Consider the following 27272-nt stretch of genomic DNA (forward strand, 5'->3'; position numbering starts at 1 on the left):
GCAGCAGCAACTGTCATCATTTTTATATGTAGCTTCTCCAATGTAAACCTTAACAACTGTTTTCAACCCTACTGAGATGCAGGTGTGCACTGACATAACAGCTCTGTTTTTTGCGTTTTTAGTTTGTGCGTAATGCCTGTATGTGTGTCCAGGTGTGTGTGTGAGAGAGTTTAAGAGATGGGGAGGGGGAGTGCGAGGCTGTTTCCCACAGACATTTCAGATAATATAGAAACTGTTGTATTGATCAAGTGTATCTAGCTTTGATACAGCTCAAGCATTTGTTGCTAGTTCGAAAATGTCATTTTAAAACTAGCAACGGAGAATGCACTGCTTTTCGGCATTGGAGTAACAAGGTAGTGTTTGTGTGGGTGGGTGAGACGAGTGCAAAAGAGAAAGAGAGAGAGAGCGAGAGAGAGAGAGAGAGAGAGGGAGCCCAAGGATGCTTTTCAATCAAAATTGAAATACATTTAGGATATTATGGACATTGTTTGTCATTCTTATCAGATGTACTTAACCAATGTCTTTGTTTTAATTGGTTATTGTGTTGTGGTAGTCTGTAGGGCTCTTTGAAATAACTGAAATAATTTGGCAAAGTGATATGGAACCGTTATGTGGTCAAGACCTGGAACTACTTCATAGCCGTGCGTTTACTTGAAAAATAATTGCACACTTTAGAACGCCCGTCAACCAATCAGAATCAAGCATTCAACAGACCCGTGGTATAATTTTCAATAATTCAATGGTCCGCTGTCAATTATTTCTTACATAAAGATTTATTTCAAATGTTATGTACAGTATGTATGTTCCATTCCAGCCTTGACAGTTTCTGGTAATGGGAAGCTTTATGGTTTGCTCTAGCAGCCAGCTGCACTTAAGTGAAGTTTTAATTAGCATTACTGCCATTAGTTTATGAATGTGGCTGCTCACCCATTGTCATTGCAGCAAAAAATCAAACAAGGTTCTATGAGGATTGGCAAAATTAGACCCTCTTCATATCAGGTGTCCATAACGATTGTGCCATTCCACAATAAGTGCCCAGGTGTCTATAATGCTGGAATATATTTTTTTCTTATTATAGGATGCTAAGTGTAATAACAAGTCCTCATTTGGCATCTGCATTTTAGTAATTAAAATGTACAGTCAGTTTCATTATGCATGAAACCAGAAATTGTTCTTCTCGATCAGATTATTACAAAAAATATTCATACTGTATTTTTATTATTATATTATTATGCTGATTTTAAGAACACATGTCAGACTGTTTTTTTTAAAATAATGTGTGCTTTAAAGAATTTTGGTGACATTTTCTATGAAGCCCATATTTATAATGCATTTTAAAGGCGTTATAAATGCATTATACTGAATTATTGTCTCATAATACACCTTATAATAAGTTATAACTTCTCATAAATAATTATAACTACAGTTATAATACATTATAAGACTTCCCCTATTTATAGTTATACTTAAGAGTATAATGCATTATAGCACAAGCAACATCCAATTTTAAGAGAGCAGAAGCTAATAAAATTAGTATAAGTGCTGTATAGTGTAAACAGTCAAACGGCTTTATAACGTGATCATATTATAAGTGGTCTGCCTGCTTAAAGTAAAGTTACAAAAGCAATATCTTCTTATAAACAGCCATAACATTAACATAAAAGTTGCACAAACATGAAAGTTTATTGAAATGAGTCCAGCATAGAGAATCAGTTTGATTTTTTATTCTTGGGTGTTTACACCCAATAAGATTGGCTACATACATTGAATGTGTGTTATTTTGTATTTTGTGTATAATGTATATAACTTTCAGCATGACTTGTAATGTCTTATAACCATGATAAAAATATCTTATGGATGTTCATAAGACATTGCTTTTGTCACTTTACTTAAAGCATATCTATTATATATTATATTACAAATATACTGTATATAATACATTATAACTTCTGCAGATAAAATTGGATGTTGCTTGTGTTATAATGCATTATACTCTAAGGTATAACTATGAATAGGTAAGTATTACAGGCACGTGCTGTGGACTTTGTGACTGGGAAAGCATCAAAGATTTTTAATACACATTATTAAACACTGTGCCCAAAACACATTATACGGGTGAGTGTAATGTCGCGGAAATGTTATAGATGTAAATTGTTGCCTTAGAACCCACCAGTTAATGGAAACAGTTATCACAGTGGTGAACAAATAAAATTAATACTGTATCCCTATACCAAAACAAACCCACACAATCTCAAAATAAAAATCACAGACTCTTACTTAAACAAGCAGGGGCACACACTCAACATGGCCTTAACATTGCTTATCAGTAAAACAGGGTAGGATATATGCAAGTTTAAAATACTCAATTAATGTTATCACATTAAAATTGATTTATGTACCATAATATAAATAAATTCAAATTAAAGGTCGACCAATATAGGATTTTTCTGATACGATAATGTGGTGAAAGAGAGAGATGAGAAAAAGATTTGATTCATAGTGTGGAAATTGTAACTTTAAAGGCTGAAATACACCGGGGACTCTTATTTTGAAATGTATGCGCTTTTCTGCTCTCAGCTACTCATTTAGACAGATAAGGGAAATAAAATGTGCACTCCTACAGTAATCTACAACATATTACAATATAAACAATTAAAAGTAAACATTGTTATATTTCATCAACACTATTTCATCATCATCAACAGCTGATCATTAGTGATCGCTTGTCTTAAATTTCCGATATAGCGGGCAGCATGTCGCTAGACTTTACGACTGGTGTCGCTGGTTGACGTTCCTACTGCTGCCACCGCTCTAACGTTAATGGTGGACTTCACAATTGGCCATAGTAGCGTTTGAAATGCTGTTTACAGATGATCCTGCCGATAAAACTAAGATATCATACTAATTTCACAAGGAATCAGTTCTTTTGCCTCTACAAATGCACATTCTGCATGGGAGAGCCCATCTTGCTTGCACTGAGCCACCTCCAGTATCTCACACTCACCCTGCCTGGAAACTGATGACTAAGCACCTCATCCGCTCCTTTACTTTCATTGGTAGTCGCTCACGAATGTCGTTCGTCATTTACATAAAGTTGAAATTTTCTCAACTTGTCTTGTCGCTCCCCACGGCGATCTCTATCGCCAATGGTCGTGACAGCTCTTGTCACCGGAAGTCGCCGTGCTCTCATTGATAATGAATGGGATGGTGTTGCTGTCTCGCACAATGTCGCTGGCAGTGTGAATGGGGCTTAATGATTGCAAACTGCTCTGCAACAGCAGGAAACACTCACAAGCTCCTGCGTGCTTGTAGAAAATACAACAGTGGTCATGTTTTCACTCTGAAGGACCCAGCGCAGGCATTTATTTAATCAGAACATCATCTTTTGAAGTTTGATAATCACATAAGGTCATATCAAGATTCCTGTCTTTCCGCCTCCAAATAAGACCTCTTTAAATGATAATTATCTTTTGTTGTATCATTTAAGATATTTAAGACTTTTTATGACCTTACATTTTGGAAAACTGAATTTAAGATATTTTAAGACTTTTTAAGGATCTGCGGGAACCCTGCTAATCTGACCACCAAAGACAACATTCTTAACCTGAATGCACAAGGCAAATGTAACGTAAAAACGGCAGTCTACATCCGTTAATATATATATTTTAAACAGACACTGCGCCCTAACGTTATAACTATAAAACAGACAGAGCATAACACAAGGACATGATTGTCAGATCACCACTTCATAGCCTCAGACTAACCAGAAACAATGACCTAGTATCAATAACACAAATTTTTAATAAATATATTAACTTTCCTTTACTTGAACACAAAATGCGTCTCTCCTTGAAAATGAACATCTACGTCACTTTGTTGTAAAAGTCGCCTGCTTGTTGAAGTTTTGATATCCTCTATTTCTTGATTTTTTTTATTGAAATTAACTTTGCCAAATCCGCGTAGGTCATTGATGCTTACACTATATCCATTTTAGCTCTTAGTAACGCATTAGTTACGTGAACTTGAACGTGTTGACTCAAAACCAAAATCTAGCCTCTCAGATAGCGTGGCTGAAGGAAGAAGCTTCTGATTGGCTTACTCATTCTGGTAAACATGCTTACCTTTGCCATTTTGTAGTAGCGGGCGTGACTTTGAATGATGACAGTGTTGAATGAAAAGGCGGTAAACAATGGAATCAGAGAAAGCATAACATAAAGTGCTTATACCTGAGGGTGGCGCCAAAGCTAATAAATGAATAACTGTCTGTGCTGCTCAACTTAGTTGAAAGATGACGAATTTGAATGAAAACAGTAGTTTATACTAACAATATTTAAATATTTCATAGTGTCATTTTTCTGTTCACCCTTCTGTTAGGTAAGCACTGCTTACCTTTCTTATATGGACAGCACATCCCTGAAGTATTATAATGTATTATTGTGGTTACAATTATTTATGAGATATAACATATTATATAAGGTGTATTATGACTATATGAGACATTACAAATGCATTATAATAGCTTTACAATTCATAATGAATATGGCCTTCATAGAAAGTTACTAGCATTTCAAGAGTTTTTTTTTTTTTTTTTGTATTTTTTTGTAAGTATGTAGGCTAATATTTACAGTTCCATATAAACCAAATACAAAACACAAGTTGTGAAATCTATTACAATTATTATATTAATACAAGTTATGGAAGGGTTTCTTGATAATATTCAAGTATCACATTCCCACAGGCTCACAGCAAAAGTCCAGTGTTGAATTAACTCCCACAGAGTTGATTTCAACACTTTTTCAGGGTTTATATAGCTCCACACTCTTTAGACTTAAATTAACACTTTCAAAATAGTTAAACATTTAACACTATGCCAGAGTTCCTTCTTTAACTCACAAAATGTATGTATATTCATATATGTATATATGAATATATGTGTGTGTGTGTGTGTGTGTGTGTGTGTATATGTGTATATACAGTGGTGTGAAAAAGTGTTTGCCCCCTTCCTGATTTCTTATTTTTTTTGCATGTTTGTCACACTTAAATGTTTCAGATCATCAAACAAGTTTAAATATTAGTCAAAGATAACACAAGTAAACACAAAATGCAGTTTTTAAATGAAGGTTGTTATTATTAAGGGAAAACAAAATCCAAACCTACATGGCCCTGTGTGAAAAAGTGATTGCCCCCCAATCCCAATAACTGGTTGGGCCACCCTTAGCAGCAACAGCTGCAATCAAGCATTTGCGATAACTTGCAATGAGTTTTTACAGCGCTGTGGAGGAATTTTGGCCCACTCATCTTTGCAGAATTGTTGTAATTCAGACACATTGGAGGGTTTTTGAGCATGAACTGCCTTTTTAAGGTCATGCCACAGCATCTCAATAGGATTCAGGTCAGGACTTTGACTAGGCCACTCCAAAGTCTTCATTTTGTTTTTCTTCAGCCATAACAGAGGTGGACTTGCTGGTGTGTTTTGGATCATTGTCCCGTGCAGAACCCAAGTTCGCTTCAGCTTGAGGTCACGAACAGATGGCCGGACATTCTCCTTCAGGATTTTTTGGTAGACAGCAGAATTCATGGTTCCATTTATCACAGCAAGTCTTCCAGGTCCTGAAGCAGCAAAACAGCCCCAGACCATCACACTACCACCACCATATTTTACTGTTGGCATGATGTTCTTTTTCTGAAATGCGGTGTTACTTTTACGCCAGATGTAATGGGACACACACCTTCCAAAAAGTTCAACTTTTGTCTCGTCAGTCCACAGAGTATTTTCCCAAAAGTCTTGGGGATCATCAAGATGTTTTCTGGCAAAAATGAGACGAGCCTTAATGTTCTTTTTGCTCAGCAGTGGTTTTCGTCTTGGAACTCTGCCATGCAGGCCATTTTTGCCCAGTCTCTTTCTTATGGTGGAGTCATGAACACTGACCTTAACTGAGGCAAGTGAGGCCTGCAGTTCTTTGGATGTTGTTGTGGGGTCTTTTGTGACCTCTTGGATGAGTTGTCGCTGCGCTCTTGGGGTAATTTTGGTCGGCCGGCCACTCCTGGGAAGGTTCACCACTGTTCCATGTTTTCGCCATTTGTGGATAATGGCTCTCACTGTGGTTCTCTGGAGTCCCAAAGCTTTAGAAATGGCTTTATAACCTTTTCCAGACTGATAGATCTCAATTACTTTCTTTCTCATTTGTTCCTGAATTTCTTTGGATCTCGGCATGATGTCTAGCTTTTGAAGATCTTTTGGTCTACTTCACTTTGTCAGGCAGTTCCTATTTAAGTGATTTCTTGATTGAGAACAGGTGTGGCAGTAATCAGGCCTGGGTGTGGCTAGAGAAATTGAACTCAGGTGTGATAAACCACAGTTAAGTTATGTTTTAACAGGTGGGGCAAACACTTTTTCACACAGGGCCATGTAGGTTTGGATTTTGTTTTCCCTTAATAATAACAACCTTCATTTAAAAACTGCATTTTTTGTTTACTTGTGTTATCTTTGACTAATATTTAAACTTGTTTGATGATCTGAAACATTTAAGTGTGACAAACATTCAAAAAAATAAGAAATCAGGAAGGGGGCAAACACTTTTTCACACCACTGTATATATATATATATATATATATATATAGTCTATTGTGTATTCTATATATTCTTTTCTCTTTTCAATATTTATCTATTTTTTTATTTAATTTTAATTATTTTTTAAAAGTCTTGTTGCTGTTTTTGTATTGTTGTGTACTGGAAGCTCCTGTCACCAAGACAAATTCCATGTATGTGTAAGCATACTTGGCAATAAAGCTCATTCTGATTGTGAAAAGTGTGTTAAAGTAACACTAAAGGATTAGACAAATAACACTGATCCGTGTTACATTTTTTTACTATTTGGGTAGTGTTAGTTTCACTCCTTGAAGTGTCAAACTATCTACACTGAATTTTTTTTTAAATTTAAGAATTAATTCCAATAACCAAAATTGTCAAAAATAACATTTATTTTTGCCTTTTCACCCTTGCAGCCATTCATACAGTTGAATTAAAACATTGTGAATGAAGGTATAATGTACAAACTTTCATCTGAAACGTTGTATGAGCTTTGAATATCAAACGGTTTATGAAATTTAAGCTCAGACATTTTTATTATACACCTTTCCTCACTTCGTAATACTCTGAATGAATGATGATGGTCATCAAAACTCTCTATGAATAGCTTGTCAATAAATTTTTTTTATTTCCAACCAGAAGTATGTCACTTATTTGACAAAAGACTGCCATGTCTTCTTCCACTGCACTGCAAATAACAAGTCCAGCTTTATACTCTACACCATCAACTTTAACCCAACTAGTTGAGAAAACATCTTTTGACAAGATCATTTCAAGCATTTCATTGTTGACCATATTCTCATCTCTGAGGGAAAAAGATGTAATTGGCCCGTACTCATTTTGTCTGAGGGTGAAGGTTTCCCAGTGATAAGCAATGGCCATCTGATGCTTTTTAGCAAGTGATTTGGTTGTTTTTGAAATTTTTAAAAGAAGATTTAAACAGCTTGTGTTTGGCTTCAAACCTCATACACCACGTATGTAATAAGGGGCCAATTTTCCTTATAGAAGATAGGTAATGGATCATAAAATGATGCTTAGGTATCAAGTTCCTATATGGATACAAGTGCTTAAATAGTTTGTGGTGGTCAACAATCAAATGCTTTAAATATATTGTCATACCTAGAGTGAGAGAAGGTGAAAAATCTATGTTCATTATTTGAAGTAACAACAGTAACAAATTCCAGTTTTTTTTCCTGCAGGAATAATGTCACCAAACAACAGTGGGATGTTTTTCACAAGAAACGTCTAAATAGAATTCAAACCAATGCCATTGCCAGCACTCTCCAAAACATGGAAATCAATGAATTAAGTGTATATTATTTTTTCAAACCATATAGTGAATTCAATTGTGGGTTTTCCTGGAGAGACTGGCAATGCATTTCAAAAATATCTTTTCCACAAAGGATCACCTTAGGATCATCCTCACTGTATATCGTTTGACAATCATTCTTCTCAATCAAACAAAGGCAACAGAAATGACGGCTACTGAATGACTCATTAAAACCAAGAATTGTGTGCATCCCTAGATTATCTCCAGTGATCTGTGAGATTGTACCATATACCTGCTCATCATAAAATGGAAGACTTAGTCCTTGGCTTTCCACTTTTTTTAATATCAATTATCAATGGTTCCAGAATAACATCAAAACCATACTTGTGCAGATCTTGCGCGTGAAAAAGTGATACTAAATGAATGTTCATCAAAACCAAATTAAATTTTGGGGGCAAGTTTCTTACAACAAAAAGACAGCCAATTTTGTGAAGTCCACATTTGGAGCCAAGGGGATTGGCTGTTTCAAAATCATCATAGTATAGTTGAATTTGTAATGCATGTCTTTTTGCTGTAAACAAAGTGTGGGTTTTAAAATAACTTCCGTCAAAAAAGTCAGTATAAGTGTCAGGTTCTGATCTATACTCTTTCTTTAGGAAAACACATTTGTCTGAATTTCTGCACATGAACTTCAATGTTTCTAAAATCGGCACATATATAAAAGTATCCTTCACAGGTACTTGATCATAAGTACTGGATTTCTGATTTCGCCAGTTGTCATATCTCACTCCCAGTGTTATTTCTACTGGCTCGACAACTCCCCATTTTATGTTGAAGTATTTATTTTGTTTCCATTCTGTATTTAAATTAGTGAACGGGTTTTCAAATTTTTCAAAAGATTCATTATTACAGATATGTTGGGGCCAGTTGTAGGTAAAGCAGAAATAATGGTATGCTTTGTTTGTGAGCGAAGCTCACCTGTTAGTTCCTCCAAATCTCCTACAATTGAGGATACCAAACTGTTGGAAATCCCATTCCCCTGTAATTTGGCCACGATGGATGCACACATTTCTTTGGTTGGATCTTTAGTAAGTCCTGAATCATTGCTCTCAAAAGAATCACTGGAAGAGCTACATTGATTTTGGGGATTAAATTGGTCCTCCAAAGCATGTGCCTGAGATGAAGTTGCAACTGGCTCACTAGAGCAACAGTTGAAGTTTGAGCAATTTGCTGAACATTGCTATGAACACTATTAAGGTGCTTCCGAAAACCTGCATATGTTAGGAACTGATGCCTACACCCTTCCTGAGAACAAAACAATCTGAACTTGGGCCCAGGATAGTAACCATGTTGAACTCTTAAATGTGAAATCAGCTGCTGTCAGCTGGGATACAGTTTCTGACACATGAAACAGGTCAGCATTGTTTTATCCTCTTACTCACAGAGTGAGAGTGCTACTGTCTGGTTAAGCAGTCTGGCTCTCAAGTCTCTAACTCTGGGTGACTCCGTTTTCCCCACATCAATGATATTCACTGTTGTCTGCAGGAATGTGTAAAAATTCACCAATGCAACATCATAAGACAAATTAAACACAAAATGTGCTTTGAAAAGTTAATCAAATGCCCCGAGGAAGCGGTTTGCCTGGCATGGGATGAGATGCTTATCCATGGTGATGCAGAAGCTGTCAATCTTGCTCTTCTGACATCCAACAGCAAGGAGGTATGGCTGCTGACCCTGCTGGTGGCAAAGATGCTCCTCCAAACTGCAGCATGACTAGGGTTGAGATAAAGAAACTGAACATCAGACACAAGAATAATGTGCAGCCACAGAGAAAACTATGTTATAGAAGCAATTATTCAAACATCTTCTCACTGGCTAGTGCAAGATGGGAATGCCTATGAAGACTTAATTTCAATTTCATCCACTTTTTAACAACCCTCATTTACACATGTGACTAAGAAGGTGACATGTGACAAATTATTATAATCACCTTAATAATATAATTACCTCATGAAAGACTACAAGTCTTTCAACTGCATCACATGCACTAATTTTTGGAGACTTCAGTCCCCCTGGTGGTGGTGGGAGATGTATCAGCAACAACAGGGAGGCCATTTCTTGGTCATAGGCAGAATTAACTGAAAACTCTTCAAATTTAATACTTTAAGTTTGAATGAGAACAGGGAGGCATTATGAGATAGTTTTAGACAGTCATCCATCTATTGTTCATATTTATCCCAAAAATCATATCAACTTTCAGAAATACACAGAATAAACAAAATTAAATCTAGTAAAAGACTCTCACAGGTGATTTCATTTCCTAATTTTAATCATATAGTCATGAAAATAATGAATGAAGCAACTATAACTGCAATTATAGCAAAAGCTTTAAAACAAGCAATAAAAAATACAACTCACTTGTTGCCTTATCAAGATCACTTCCTGGGGGACTTTCTGCTGACTGCACTAAGCGACGCAACTCTGGTGTTGAAGTGAGCCACTTTTATGACATTTGGCTTGAAGAACACATCCCATTTCTGAAGCAGCCTGGAGGATGTCTCTTCATCAAATAGGAGAGTGAAATCTTGATCCACCTGTAAGAAGATTTCATTACTACTACAGGAAATACTTTCAAATTTCAAGCCATTCTAAACATCTCATTCCAAACTTACCAATCCTTTTGTATCCAGGAATCTTGGGAAGGTGGAGAGGATATGAACACTTCTGCCTGGGTCATTAACAAGCCTCTCTCATCTTCTGGAAAATCAGGGAATTGTCTGCGGTATGTTTGAGCAAAGACATGGCCTCTTGGCAAGCATCCCCATCAAGCTGCCTTTCAACAATAACAGTCCTCTGGAAATTTGGGCCTCCTGGAGAAAAGTCATTAGAACCATTTGGTGGCAGTTCAGATCCTCGACGTATCTTCCTTTGGACTGTTTTCAAACGCCAAGAAATGTATCCTGTGCTACATGCAGCATCATAGAAGTGTTCCTGAAATGAAAAAATAATAATAATATATATAATAATTAAATGCGTTGTGATACTCGGCTCATAAGAAATCTCGGAGAATTCAAATGTCAATGTCATACACACAGCTTTGTGTCACAACATGCAAGTATGACATGAAAGTGTCATGCAAATAATAATAATGACTATTACATAGCCTTACTTGGAATATGGATCCTTGAGGGAAGGGAACAGCATCACTATCCCAAGAGCATACTCTTCTCTGATTGCTTTAGTGGGAAGGTGCCTGAGAGGAGATATTAAATTAGTAATCTAAATTTATGCAATGGCCTTGCAGTTATTTGGCACAAATAAAAAGAATATGAAACACACATACCCATGATTATCAACCATGTGAGCCACCAGTATGTTAACCATTTGTCTTCTTGTGGCATCTGTTAGGGATTGTGTTGTTTGGTACTCCTTCTTTACCACCAGACTTGCCTCTTAGCACAGCTTCAATCAACTAATAAAAAACAAAAACATGAGAATGCAAAACATGGTGATAAACATCTTTTCTAGACTCAGAGTGAAAAAAAAGTGTCAAGAAACTCATGAGAATCAAGCTTTGTTCCAACCTGTTTAGCAGACACTGCATCACGTGTATCCTCAATTCTTTGTCTCTTGCTAGGGGCATCATCTACGATTACAGTTGATGCACTTGAGCTGAAGCTTGAGTCAGACATCTCAGAAGCAGAAGACAAGGAGCAATCAGAAAATTCTAAAGGAATAATAAAAAAATAAAAAAAAGTATATTTTACTCCACAGGGGGAATAGTGCTTGATTATACCTGCCTTTATATCTCACCCTGATTTGAGAAAACTCAGCACAACGTTGCCTTGTCCAACGAGGTTGCTGAATATTTCTGCATCAACTTTGGTCCCTGTTGCATCCTTGTATATAACCTCTGCATCAGGTGGCAGGCAAAATCTCTCAATGACTGGGAAAGATGTTAAGATAATTAAATTATTATGATATATAATATAATAAATGATGATTGGCTTTTTTATTATTATTGACTGTTTTGGTGTATATTATGCTTTACACTCAATGAGGCACACACTGCAGAACTGAAAATGTTTAGCAATTTACCCCCATTTATGAAAGAGTCTGCTAAAGACATGTAAAGAAATCAGAGTCTACAATATTAAGGAACTTGCAACATGAGGTTTTAAATGAAAATGGGTGTATTTTTAAACCTTTTTCCTCAGCCAAGCTAAAGTAAAATTAAACATTTTTTTCATGGAATTTTAGAAAGTCAAACCGTCCTTCGACCTCATCCAACTTCACATACTTCTGCTGTTGGCTGTACTTCACCTGGACCAGCATTTTTACTGAGACATGCAAAAAAGTTTGACAAAGTAAATTAACATTTAAAGAAAGAACGTAAAAAGCGAAGTCCCGGTCACACAGACAACTAGACACATGAAACGCGTGTCTGCGTGTTGGGACACATTCTTTGAGGCCTATTTGACGTTCACCACGCTGAAGGCAAAAAAAACCCCTACGACCGTTAGCTCCAGTCTCAAACAAGATTATCACCTGTACAATTAGCTAATCACCTGTACAAATTTGCCGCTCAGTCCTGACAACTAACAAGGATTTGTAAAGCATATATTTTCTGTAGATGTTTCATTGTACATACTGCAGTTCACAGCATCAATTTATAATTGTTTCAGTAAGTTTGACTTAATTGCACTTACCGTGTAGAACTGCACGAGAGGAGGAAAATGGCGCTGACTTGTCTCCTTGTCTCCAAACGAAAGAGTGAAATGCTTGGGCGGACCTAAATTACATCTTTGTGAAGTTGGGCTAACACTGATGTGATCAACTCTGTCAAATAACTCCAACCCTGAACACCATTTAAATCAGAATGTGTTAAAATTACACTTTGGGAGTGGAAATCAACTCGGAAATATTTAACCCTGAAATTTCAACACTCCAGTTTTTGCTGTATTGGTTCTCTATAAGGTTTAACTATAAGGTTTTGATTCTTAAAATCCAATTTCATAATCCTTGCTTTCTCTAACAGCGGATGTTGGTATGTTGGTTTCAAACACCCAGTTCAAAAATAAATTCTATCCTCCACACTAAAATCCAATATCATCATATTTTTGTAATAGCTGTTGAGTAAACAAGTAAACACATAAAAACCAATAAGCACTTTATTAGGAACACTATGGACCTGAATTGGCCTTCTACTGTTGTAGCCCATCTGCCTCAAGGTTCGTTGCTATTCAGCTCACTACCATTGTACAGAGTGGTTTATCTGAGTTACCGAAGCCTTTCTGTCAGCTTGAACCTGTCTGGCCATTCGCTGTTGACCTCTCTCATTAACAAGGCATTTCCGTCAGCAGAACTGCCACTCACTGGATGTTTTTTGTTTTTGGCACCATTCTGAGTAAACTCTAGAGACTGTTGCGTATAAAAATCCTCAAATACAGAAATACTCAATCAGCCCGTCTGGCACCAACAATCATGCCACGGTCTAAATCACTGATATCACATTTTCCCCATTCTGATGATTGATGTGAAAATTAACTGAAGCTCCTGACCCATATCTGTGTTTATATGTTGTAATATTATACAATTCATTAATTACAATTTCATTTGGCCATAACAATGGTTTGATATTTTTATTACCCTTTCCATTTTTGCTGACTTCATGAATTATTTAGTTAATAATTGTTTCAGTTTTAAATTTTGCCTATAGTACGTTACAGATATGGTGTGGAAGGCAGCTTTTTGCTTGAAATTATAGAATTTAAATATATATACACACACACACACATACAGGGTTGGGGAGTAACGAAATACATGTAAAGGGATTACGTATTTAAAATACAAACTATAAGTAACTGTATTCCACTACAGTTACAATTTAAATAATTGGTAATTAGAATAGTTACATTCAAAACGTATTTTGATTACTGAAGAGATTACTTTGCATTTTTTCGTCATTTGTTTAATTTAATATTTTGTCCTTTCAGATGGAAAACATTTATACATATAAATGATGCGATCAAAAGTGCATTTGAACAGCGGTGAAACACTTTCTTATGATGTGTTACATTCATACGAGCAGACAGAGAAGTAAGTTTGAAGTAAGTTTGGAGCAGAAGAAATAGAAATAAACCTTGTGTAAATTGTCAGCTTTACGCTAAGCTAAAATGCTATTTCTAGCCATTTTACATGCATATGTTACCAGGCACGATCATATTTTTTTTATCAAGAAAATTCACGTTGGATCATAATTTCTTTTTTCTTGTAAGACCTTTGATATTAAGGCAAAAATCTTATTCTTGATGATAATTTTTGTATTGTTTTCCTGTAAAAATATCTAAAACAAGATCAATTTGATTCATCTTGTTTTAGAAACAACACTGCATAAGATATTTAGGTTTTTCAGAGAATGTATTTTTAACATGTGTATTATGTCTTACTGAGTTTTTATAGTCAAAACAAGTGAAAAAATCTACCAGTGCTGAAGAAGTAATCCAAAGTATTTAGAATACGTTACTGACTTTGAGTAATCTAACGGAATACGTTACAAATTACATTTTACAGCATGTATTCTGTAATCTGTAGTGGAATACATTTCGAAAGTAACCCTCCCAACCCTGTATAGGTCTATATATATATATATATATATATATATATATATATATATATATATATATATATATATATATATATATTAGATAAACAGATGGATAGATAGATAGATAGACAGACTGACAGACAGATAGATAAGTAAGTAAAATCCTTTCCTGGAACATACTCTGTCTCACATGCACATACACGCCTGGAGACATGACAAGTTCTGCTGGTCCTGTGTTATTATGACGCTTACTGACGAGGACTTGTCACCCTCTAATAAAGAAAAATAGCTTATTTCAACTTGGAAAGATATGTTTTCCTTTCGCTCACGTACATGCTCCCCTCTGTCACAACCTCTTTTTCTCATGCATACCTGAAAGACATTTACTGGAGGAATGGCTATCAAAACATTCATACTGTTAAAAGCATTTCATCAGCATATGCACTGCGACAGTTCATAACAGACATTTCTGACAAGTTAAAAAACAAAAACTTCACTTTATACACAAGTGTTTTTAATATGCTTTGATGTCATCACATGTCATTAGCCTCTTACAAATACATAAACAACCAGAACTATTTCTCTTTTTGTATTATTTCAGTTGTCTTTCACGGACCATTTGTGAGAACTGACATAGTATAGCCTTCTGTGCTCTTTAACAATCATATATTCCGATATTTTATGAGAACAAGCTCCATAGAAAAATATGTAAAGTCTGAATTAAGTATTGTTTGGATTTTTAACACTTGGAATGCTTCCTTGCGTCCTCTTCATATTTATGTATGCCCAAATTATAACAGTCTTAAGACCTTTTGAAAAGCCATTTGAGCAATATGTTTCCATTCAGCAATATATTTGCCAAATTTATCATAAATACGTTTTTAAAATACATGTAGAAGACATATGCAAACAAATTCACTAATAAAAAAGGTGTTAATATTGTAAATATAGGCGGCAGGGTACTGTCGCCTCACAGCGAGAAGGTCCTGGGTTCGAGTCCCGGCTCAACCGAGCCTTTCTGTGTGGAGTTTGCATGTTCTCCGTGGGTTTCCTCCGGGTGCTCCAGTTTCCCCAAAAGACATGCAGGTTAAGTTAATTGAAGACCCTAAATTGCCCGTAGGTGTGAGTTAGAGTGTGATGGACTGGCCACCTGTCCAGGGTGTTTACCTGCCTTTGGCCCAAGACGGCTGAGATAGGCTCCAACACTACCTGCGACCCTACATAGGACAAGTGGCTATAGAAGATGGATGGATATCCAAAGACCTTGATGCAATAATACAAATCATCCACACGATGGCAGCACTCAACATCTCACACACAGGCACCCTTTTTAAATGTGCTCCAAAGCATAATGCAAACCTGAGGTGTGATACGGTGCTGACTATCCCCAACAACACAGCAATTAGCATGTTTCTGCTGAGACAAACTACAGATCAAAACTGGATTTCTTGTTTTAGCTTTTAGTCTATTTCCACAGGGATTCGTGTTAAAGACAATGTTTTTCAGACTACATGTTTATGATTGGATTTTGCCGCTTGACTGTTTTCTGGTTCCGGTCTCCATAAGAAGCAATGTAAAAACTACCAAAACAAGCGATCCAGATGGAGAACAATCACTCGAAGTTTTTAAAGGGATAGTTCACCCAGAAACGAAAATTCTCTCATTTACTCATCCTCATGCCATCCCAGATATGTATGACTTTTTTCTTCTGCAGAACACTTCAGAATATTTCAGCTCTATAGGTCCATACAAAGCAAGTTAATGGAGACCAATATTTTGAAGCTCCAAAAAGCAAATAAATCCAGCATAAAAGTAATCCATAAACTCCAGTGGTTTAGTCTATGTCTTCTGAAGTGATCAAATCAGTTTTGGTTGAGAACAGACCAAAATATAACTCCTTTTTACTATAAATCTTGACATAAGCGGTCTCCTTGGCGTGACCATGATTTCAATCTCGATTACACTTCCTAGCACCATCAAGCACTCTGCGCATGTGTCAAGCACTAGGAAGTGTAATCGAGCTTGAAATCATGATTGTGCCTAGAGACTGCAATGGCAAGATGTACATTGAAAAAGGAGTTACATTTTGATATGTGATTACTCGAAACTGATTAGATTACTGTAGAAGACATGGATTAAACCACTGGACTGAATTTTTGGGTGAACTATTACTTTAATGATGTCAACATTACACTAACTACAGGCCATCGCTTCAGGTCATCTTCCCACTCTTTAACCCACAACTTTGATGGGTACGGCACTGTCAAAAGAGAGTCATCGTGACTCTGTTAAGTACCAGCATTATGGAGCCACATTTTTTTGTTTCTGTTTGTTTGTTTGTTTGTTTTACAAATGTAATATCCTAAACATCGCATCTGGCTAAAAACATATGCCAATGCAAATTAAAACAATGGAGTTCGGAAAATGAAAACAGGCTTCTTTTATGAATCGTGGAACACTTCTGCACTCAGGAAATAGGTTGATTACAATGTTTATTGACATTGTACCATGGTATTCCTTAAAGCACCATGCACACCATGTACATCCTACCATGTAAATAGCACTGTTTATGCATATGGTAATTATTCAGTACCATGGTATATATAAAGATACCATGGTATTACCATTTGAGACCATTGCTGTACCATAGTACTTTTTTCAAGGGGTGGAAGTGATACTAACTGACAGGCTCATTATTCAACTTCCAAGTTTAAAAATAGTTAAATTCCATGTTTTTGTATCATGTATTTTGCTCTGGTAAACTACCTTGTGGATACATGCAATGTCGTTCCGAACCCTGTCAGAAGTTCTGAACGACTCCTTTACAAAAATACAAATGTAAAAAAGATCCACAATAAAACACTGAATGATTTTTATTAAGTGGAATCTTAAAATACTGTGTATGGACATCTAAACACCTCTGAAGTTTAAAATGAGAACATATTATTGCAAAATGTTTCAAAAAGGAACATTTGACAAGCAGCAAGTTACCGTTGAAAGTGACACCAACATGAACGAGAAAGACGTGGTAATCCAACCAGCTTCAATATGTAACCAATTGTTTTTTTATTGTCATGACAATGCAAAATGTTATATCTGCACTGCAGACAGGTAGGTGACCATTTTGAAACCTTGTCTGAGTCTGTCCACTTGGCCACTTATGAAACCACTCACACCTCTTTTCAGTTCAGCTTGTCTCTTAGCGAGTTGAAACTGGTCCTGAAACAGCAGTTAAGCAAGTACTGAACCCTTTTATGAACAAATCTGATATATTATCCATTTGCTATTACCCAGTCTGCACTTTGTCCTCCTGTGCCCATGCTGGACTATGCCCACTGGGTAACTGGGCAGCAGGCATACAGCGATGACTCTTGTATGTGCCTAGATGCCTGAAGCTCCGCCCACACTGGTAGCAAGAGTAGGGTGTGGCGCCACTGTGAATGCGCATGTGTGTATATAAATTACCAAGCTCTTTAAATCTGCGACCACACTGGGGACAAGCATAAGGGCTCTCTCCCGTATGTACACGCTGGTGCCGTTTTAGTCCGGACAACACCGGGAAGCCTTTACCGCACTGCGGGCAGGGGAAGGGGCTCTGGGCTCCACTGTGGCTGAGCCGGTGGCTCTTGAGACGTGCAGCGTGCCGGAAACGTTCCCCGCATTCTGGGCAGACGAAGGGCTTCTCGCCGGTGTGGATGCGCTGGTGCTGCCGTAGGTTGCCCAAATAGTTGAAATGACGGCCACAGTCACCACACTCATAGCCGCCCTCCACTTTCTTCTCCCGTGCTCCCCTCCCGGCAGGTCCTTCTGGGCCTACCAGAACTCGCCCCACTTCACCAAATTCACCCTCTGTGTGAGAGGAGGAAGCACCCGCAGGGGACTGCAGAGCCTGGGTACTCTCGTCATGGTGCATGAGCTTTACATGTTCCTCCAGGAATGAAGAGTCGGGGCAGAGAGTTCCACAGAAGGGGCAAATGAATGTGTGAGCGGAGAACTGCTGACCTAAAAGAGGTTGTCAGTAAATCAATACATATTCAATACATAATCAATACAAAACCAAAACTACTTAATGCCAACCACAGGCCTAAAACTTAGATTTTATCTTTGGTGATGAAAGTCATCTGCTGTTGGGCTACTGCTTGCTGTTATAATGTTTAATAGTGCCTAGGGCTGGGTATTTATACAGATTTCCCAATTCGATTCCGATTCACAAGCTCTCGATTCAAAAATAAAATGTAATTTTTTTAATATATTATATTATGCAATAGTAAAATATTTCTGTCCTAATTTCTTCACTTTCACGGATTATTTTAATGCTATTTAAACCCATGAGCCCTTATTTGTCATGAAGCAAAAACTTTGAGATATATCACTCCACAGAAAGAGAAAGCGTGCGTCTCCTCCTCTGTGTCACTGCGTATCATTAACACTGTGCATATGATCCCGCTATGACCAGGAACATTTGCCATTACATGATCATGTAAAGTGAAGCCAGAGCGCTTTGCGTTCACTAACAAAGTTTATATTTGTTTGAATATTTTTTCGCAGTAGTTTGGCACGATCCTCTGCTGACGGCGGGCGCATCAGAGCACTTCACACGCTTGTCCGAACAGGAGCTGCTCTTGTTGACATCCGTGGTGCGGCTCAGTAATCAGCCATTGGCATTTATATATATCCTTAAAATTCACTTATTTGGACATTAAAATGTGATTGGAATTCGAAGTGCACAATAATCGCGGCTATATCAAATAACTGTGGTTAGATCAAATAATGCGATTAGACGATTATTTAATAATCGCAGCAGGCCTACAAAGGACCCTCTAAATTGGTACATTATGAAAATATTAATTTTACAAATTGTATTTTTTATGTTTGTTTTTCATCAGTTTGCTCATATTTTAGCTTTTTAAAATTAACAAATTCCATCAATACCATCAATAAATATATCTTGAAATTCCATATATCCCATATACAGTTGAGCGCAAAAGTTTGCACCCCTTTTTCTCATAAGTTTACACACCCCTTTCAGAATTTATACATATATATATATATATATATATATATATATATATATATATATATTTTTTTTTTTTTTTTTTTCATTAAGTACTGCCCTTCAGAAGCTACATAACAGATATTTACATGTAACCCACAAGATAAAATAATAACAATCTACACAAATCATCTGGTTTAAAAGTGTACATCCCCTTGATTCTTTAGTGTGTTGCCTTCTTGAGCATCAATGAATGTTTGCACCTTTTATAATAGTAATGTTTGAGTCCCTCAATAGTCCAAAAGTATCAAAAGCAGGATGTCAACAGCATATAACCACTGTTGGGAAGAAATCAAATGTGCAAAAGATGCTGGGAAACCAAAGAACTTCCAGTACCTGGAGGATTTTTCTCAAAAAAAGTGGGCTGCTTCACTGCTCATGGCAAAGCAGGGACTTATGCACAACTATTACAAAAGATACAAACAGTCATTAGCTGCTTTTCCACCATCGCGCAGATTGGATCTGAGCATGGTATGGAATGGTTACAATAGCATTTCCACTTGAGTATGGTTCGGCACTGCACGATTATAAACCGTTCTCTGCCCAAAATTCTTGGCAAGGTTAGCTAACCGTCCAAAACCATTCTCAACCGTGCTGGTGGAATGGCTTTAGTATGTGGCAGCTCGTTTAGTGTATCGTCATGGTTTTATTATGATGGTTTAACTAGTACTATAGCCTACATTTATTTTTCTAAATGCCTTTTCTGTCAGGGAAGTAGATTACTAGCTCATTACATCAATATATTCTCATTATGAGCCCTCTTTTTTATAATAATAATAATAAACATCTTGCAATTCTGCAAGGGGAATGATACGGCAAAAGAATGATATCCAAGTTGTGAGCTTGAACTCTAAATGGAATGTGATAAGATAAAAATAGCGTGTGCTGTGAAAACAAAAACAACACGTCTATCTATTGTATTTTGTGGGGCTGAACGATCAATAAAAATCAAATCAAAATCATGATATGTCCTTGTGCAATTATTAAACTGCAAAGGGCTGTGATTTAATTTAACAATCTGCATGCACTGCTGTGTCCTGAGAGGAGATGAAAGCATTTCACCATATTTGGAATGCAGGGTTCGTACAGATGCTTCAAAGTTAAATTCAAGGACTTTTCAAGCACATTTTTATTTGTTTTCAAGGACTATGCTCGAGATGTCATTAAAACAAATTTTGTTAATTTTAAATACAAATATTTTAACCATTCAGTAAATTTTTTTTTTGTAAAACACCACTTATTACAAGTACAACAATGAGCATCTTTAACTACATATTCTCACAGTAACAATTCTTGGTTCATTCATGATGAAATTGATGTGCAATTGTAGTGTGCTCCCTTAAAACGCACTTCGCTTTCCAACATATGTGAATAACTGGGTCTGTAAACAGTAGTCCATATGACTCATGTGCTGTGTTCCATGTTTTCTAAAGTCACACAACAGATATATGTGAGGAAATGTCCGAAATTGCAAATGGGTCATTCTCAAAAAATGTTGACTTTCCAATGTACAAAATATTGAAATTTTCCAATTAGTTCAGTTTTTGCCTATAAACGCTGAGGGTAAACATTTTGTAACGTGTTGACATTAATTTTTATTCATAAAGGACAACTTGGCTGTTGTTCTTTCTTTTATTATTACATTTTGTTTCACGAACGAAGCAAGTTAACACTAAGTTAACACTAACGAGGGTTAAATGGGTTACAACACCACATTTTGAGGGTTCAAATATTTTTGTGTGAAAATATTAGTTAAAATGTGAATAACTTTTTAACATGCTGGGAAAAATCACTATATGCATATGTAAGCAGCCTCTGAACTTAAACCTTAAAAATTATTTTCTACAACTTTTTGTATTTAAAAAATGTTAAAACATAAAAAATAAAAAAAAGGTTTTAACATTTATAAAACCAATAATATGAATTCAAGGGACAAACATTCTTTTTAAATTATTAATAATAATTTTGTTTTGCTTTTTTGCACACTTGTTCAGCCTTGCACTAATGCTTTTATTAAAAACTAAGTACAAAATAAATACACAAATAACTTTACATGTCATAGAAGTGGTGTACCAGATGAAAGGATCAAGGATTTTTTTCAAGCCATTTCATATCATTAAAGGTTATGTTATAAAATTATAAAAAAATATATATATTTTTTTTCCACTAATTGAAAGCTTTTTCATGACTAAAAAAGTCAAGGGACATGTTTGTCAACATATTTTGATATTGACCCACATGTTGTCAGAAATAACCTATTTTGTGAGACACAAAGCTTTCTTTACAGAAGGGGGCACTAGACGGCTCACAAAACTGAATCCTCCATTGATCTGCATTCAAATCATTCAAAACGTTTTACATCTCATATAATCTTTTCACTCTGGAGAGTAAATTGTAATTAAAACTGATAGTTGCAAGGATTCATACTTGTTAAATCTGCAACAGCAGTATCTATAAAATATATATTTTTTAAATCCTCCAGAAACACTTAATTGCGATTGGCCCATTCTGAACAGCGCTGCCAAAAGTGACAGGTGACAGCGCTGCCTGCTTCAGCAGTGGTCTAATGGTCTGTCGTCGTGTTTTTCCGAAAATAAATAAATACATTTAATTTATTAAATGATTTAAGCAACGTATTTTAAGATTTTCTATAATTCAAGAACTTTTTAAGCACCTCTTGTTAAAAATGAATATTTTCAAGGGTTTTCCAGGACTTCGAGCATTTCAAGCACCTTGTACAAACCCTGGGAATGAGGCGCTGTTTCAAAGGTCGATGGTAACGCAACTTCATGCAGAAAGATATTCCTGCAGTTTTCAAAGGTTCAAGGGTTTAACCAGACCCCATAGCAATGCTTTGTATAAGTTAAAAAATTATAACAGAAATCTTACTTGTATAATAATATTAATAATAATAGTTATTATAATACAATTGTAATATATTTCTGTAATTTCTTAAAGTTGTAATAATACATATTAATTATGCATTATTATTATTAATAATGCATAATTTTACATCTCATGTTACACCTGCTGCAAGAACTGAATTCTGTAGGAAAAACTGGCCCATTCAGTAAAATGATCAATCTTGGGATTGAAGAATCGATATCAAGGTCATTCAAATGAAAATTCAAAACAAAATTCATCAGAAAATCTATATTTTTTACCCAGCCCTAACAGTAGCCAAAAAAAATATTTAAACACTGAAGTCACAATTCAAAATGTGTGACTTTTTCCATCATTTTGAGTCACTTTGACCCAGCAACCCATTTTGAATTTGATGGACTAAAGTACAAAGGAAAGGTTTCTAAATTATGTGTCTACTCTGAACCTCTGCCAAAACATAATCATTTACATTTTGACTGTGACTTTCTTTTTACTTCAGTGCACAAAACTCAAAATGTATTTCTGGGTCAAAATGATTAAAAATGATGGAGCAGGTTACATTTATGCATTTCAACTAAAATCTGCTGAGCCTCTGCTAGACCTTGGTAGACCTTTTCTCAGTGGTAACTTCACTCACTGAGCCATTTTTGCAATTATGTTCAGCCAGCTGTTTCAAAGGCAATTTTAGTGGATATAAGCTATGTAGTTTACATTAGGTTCACACAGGTGTCCTTGCACAGTAACTACAGGTGAAGATCACATCAACTATTGACATGTTCAATTAAGTTTGACAAACAAAGTGTGTCCAAATACTTTTTATCTTAATTTGTAACAGTACAAGTGCACAACACAAAAATTATTTCCAGCTACTCTCATTTTGATAGTTTATTTAAAATTGCCTACTACCAAATTATCTTTCATTTAAAACACTGACCTGGCTCCATTCTGTCCACACTGTCCTCCGCTGGGCTGCTCCTGTCTTCCAGCGGGGAGCCCTGAGTTTCCAGAGGAAAATGGGCAGCGTTTGGGTCAGACACTGATCTTAAACTTTCTCTTCCTCCTCCAGAGTCGTTATTTTCATCCTCGTCATCCACACCGAGAACATTCTCACACTTTGTTTCCGTATCACCTAATGAAAAGATGAAAGCAGGCATAATTACAATACTTTATAGTTTTTGCTCATTTATTCAGAAAATGTTTATCCTAAAGCTTTGAAATGTCGCATTAAACATCTCCATTTATATATATATATTTCAACATATTCCATGCGGTTCATGCAAAAGTTGAAAGAATAGACTTAGTGGTAAATGTCAAGCACAGCACAGTTGCAAGTAAAATATTGCAACAACAGCTCTTGCTACAACAACATTTGAGATCATAATACAGTGCATATAATGTGTACAATTCATGCATACTTTATGTAACTACCAGTATATGCATTTCACAGTACATGCATACTACAATGCAAGCATGTTATGCAATCATAATGCATGCATACTTTATGTAACTCACTACATTCATAATGTATGCAACTAGATGCATACTGCATTGCATGCATTCTATACAACCTTAATGCATGCTTTTATGCTAAAGATTACCCTTAAAATCGGAGTTGAGCTCCACTCCAGCCATCCACTCATAGTCATACATGCGTTTACTGGCGGACGGCAGCATGTTGAAGATGTCCGTGTCTGTGTCCGTGTCTCCGGGAGCGCTGTCCGTCCACAGGCTCAGATGCGTGTGCGGTTGCGGTTTGGTCCGTATATCCCGATCTGATCCAAAGGCCTGATCGCTCTGGTCGCTCTCCACTTCAGCACCACCGCGCTGGTTCTTGTCCTTCATCAGATAGTCGCAGATCGCGTTGATGTTCTCCTTCTTCACCACGGGAGTCCCGAGTTTGGCTTTCTTCGGGTCGGTACCGTGTTTCTGGCCCGGTTGGTGGTCTGATTTCCTGAACTCCAGGATGCTGGAGTTGGGAACTCTTCCTCCGTCTTTCTCCGTCGACTCCAGTTTGGCCTTAAGCAGCTCGATCTCTTCGCTTTTCTCGCGGAGCTCCATCTTCAGGACGCGGATTCGAACGTTGACCAGTTTGCGTATCTCGGACAGCGCGGACTCCAGCACCACCGTGATGTTCCTGCCCAGATGCTCCGTGATCTCGGTCACTGAACATACCAGCTGCTCATCGGGTTCCAGCTCGGAGAAATCCTCCTCGTCACGGTTGAAAGCCCCTGTGTTGTCCATTAACGCGCTCTGGGACTCCGAAGACTGTCCCGTTTCTATATAGCAGTGGTTTCTTTTTCGGTTCATGTTATAAAGCGCAAGCAGTCAGCTGCGATTGCTCAGTGTTTTGATCGTGATGGGCACCGAGGTTGCACAGACACCTCTGAACACCAGGCTAACTTCCTCCCACTTCGGAAGTGGAGAATCAAAAGAGCGTCCTCTACTGAGCCATCCTTTAGTCGCATATTCACGTTTCAGCTAAATAAAGAAATAAATCTCAACTATGTTATTATTATTTTTTATTTTTTTCCAGTGTCATTGTAAATTTACGAAATGTATGGCACTCCATAAGGTGCATGTGCATTGCACTTATTTTGACATAATGGAGAAAACAGGATGATATTTGCCATAATGGAGAATTAATTGAGGTAAACATATATTCAAAATATATTTAAATAATAATTGAATAATTAATTTAAATGAGTAAAATATTAAATGAGTAGTAATTTTATAATGAATCACTTCATTTCAAATTTATAATATTAATTATTGTTAAATCCTAGGGTAACAGTGGACAGCAGAGCAGACCTATACAATAAATAAAGTGTAGTAAATAATAATAATAATAATAATAATAAACACTAGTATACACATTAGTAAATAATTGTGTACACTTAATTCCTGTACACAAAAAAAAAAAAAAAAAAAAAAAAAAACGGGGGTGGGATTTATTGTTAAAAAAAAAAAAAACTGGGGTGGGATTTATTGTTAAAAAAAACTGGGGTGGGATTTATTGTTAAAAAAAAAAAAGAAAAAACGGGGGTGGGATTTATTGTTAAAAAAAACTGGGGTGGGATTTATTGTTAAAAAAAACTGGGGTGGGATTTATTGTTAAAAAATAAACTGGGGTGGGATTTATTGTTAAAAAAAACGGGGGTGGGATTTATTGTTAAAAAAAACTGGGGTGGGATTTATTGTTAAAAAAATAAACTGGGGTGGGATTTATTGTTAAAAAAAAAAAAAGAAAAAACGGGGGTGGGATTTATTGTTAAAAAAAAAAAAACTGGGGTGGGATTTATTGTTAAAAAAAATAAAAAAAAAATAAACTGGGGTGGAATTTATTGTTAAAAAAATTAAAAAAAATAAACTGGGGTGGGATTTATTGTTAAAAAAATAAACTGGGGTGGGATTTATTGTTAAAAAAAAATAAAATAAACTGGGGTGGGATTTATTGTTAAAAAAAAAAACTGGGGTGGGATTTATTGTTAAAAAAAAATAAAAAAAATAAACTGGGGTGGGATTTATTGTTAAAAAAAACTGGGGTGGGATTTATTGTTGAAAAAAAAACTGGGGTGGGATTTATTGTTAAAAAAAAATTAAAAAAAATAAACTGGGGTGGAATTTATTGTTAAAAAAATTAAAAAAAATAAACTGGGGTGGGATTTATTGTTAAAAAAATAAACTGGGGTGGGATTTATTGTTAAAAAAAATAAAATAAACTGGGGTGGGATTTATTGTTAAAAAAATAAACTGGGGTGGGATTTATTGTTAAAAAAAAATAAACTGGGGTGGGATTTATTGTTAAAAAAAAAAAAAACTGGGGTGGGATTTATTGTTAAAAAAAAAAAAAACTGGGGTGGGATTTATTGTTAAAAAAATAAACTGGGGTGGGATTTATTGTTAAAAAAAAAATAAACTGGGGTGGGATTTATTGTTAAAAAAAAAAAAAAAAAAAACTGGGGTGGGATTTATTGTTAAAAAAAAAAAAAAGTAGGAAATCATTTCCATGCAGAAATTGCTGGTAATTTTAACAGACCATATTTTCAAATGAAGGCTACTCACAGATCTTGGTGGCTTTAATTAGACATTCTCAAGAAAATTTTACCTGTAATACTCTCATGTTTCATGTAAATTTTACTCACTCTTTGTACGTTTTACTTTAGCAATTTAGCACTGAATTAAGACATGCTTTTATAGCGTACTAACATTTCAATGCTTTTTTATTTTTTAATAGAATTTAGTCATGTACCAAATGACACAAGGAAGCTTTCGACAGGAACCTTAATGCGTCCTATGTAGTCTATTAGACAACATCACCTTGCTTCAGTGGCGATAGAAACAAGATCTAGATCTGCGCACACAGACCTCAACACTTGGTGCTATTGGTAATGTTTTCAAGTTCACGCTTAAACTAACTTATTCAATGTAGTATGTACTTAATCTTTTCTGCTATATTTACTTCACCACAAAATAATTGTTTCATGTATTTCTGCGAGTTTCCATGTTGTGATTAGCTGATGTATGCATAAACAATTCTTCTGAGGCCAAATGTTTACTAACTGTGCTGTAAAAAAGTGTCTTGTCTGCACAACACATAATAAGATAATGACTGAGCTAAAAGATTAAAATTATTTGTATGAGGCTAAGCAGGTTGGACAAAAACTCTTGGCCTGTCAAACTGCTGACTGCCTCACATTAAATTGCTTATAAAATATACAGTTAAATGTATATGAATTTGTACAATTTATACGTAGCCTGTTAATTATTTGTTTAAAATTAATGCATTTGGTTTGTTTTACTTTAAATCATCTGTATCTATGACTAAAACAATAGACACCTGCTCATTGGACATATTTGCTCTTCATCTGGG

General features: G+C 36.0%; 1 protein-coding gene and 1 long non-coding RNA gene across 2 annotated transcripts; both read right to left on the reverse strand.

The window, feature by feature from the left end:
* Positions 1 to 6999: 6999 nt before the first annotated feature.
* On the reverse strand, positions 7000 to 11580 carry LOC127410263 (uncharacterized). Its single transcript, XR_007892100.1, has 7 exons — positions 11444 to 11580; positions 11203 to 11331; positions 11029 to 11112; positions 10532 to 10850; positions 10278 to 10453; positions 9867 to 10006; positions 7000 to 9632 (listed from the first exon to the last, which is right to left on the reverse strand). It is a non-coding gene; the product is annotated as an uncharacterized LOC127410263 (long non-coding RNA).
* Positions 11581 to 14975: 3395 nt separating this feature from the next.
* On the reverse strand, positions 14976 to 24803 carry znf16l (zinc finger protein 16 like). The gene is made up of 3 exons (XM_051653464.1): positions 24001 to 24803; positions 23337 to 23531; positions 14976 to 18468 (listed from the first exon to the last, which is right to left on the reverse strand). The coding sequence occupies exons 1-3, from the start codon at positions 24707 to 24709 to the stop codon at positions 17753 to 17755; spliced, it is 1620 nt and encodes a 539-aa protein (XP_051509424.1). The 5' UTR covers positions 24710 to 24803; the 3' UTR covers positions 14976 to 17752.
* Between the last annotated feature and the right edge of the window lie 2469 nt (positions 24804 to 27272).

The sequence above is a fragment of the Myxocyprinus asiaticus genome, chromosome 2, assembly GCF_019703515.2.
Source record: "Myxocyprinus asiaticus isolate MX2 ecotype Aquarium Trade chromosome 2, UBuf_Myxa_2, whole genome shotgun sequence".
Lineage (NCBI taxonomy): Eukaryota > Metazoa > Chordata > Actinopteri > Cypriniformes > Catostomidae > Myxocyprinus > Myxocyprinus asiaticus.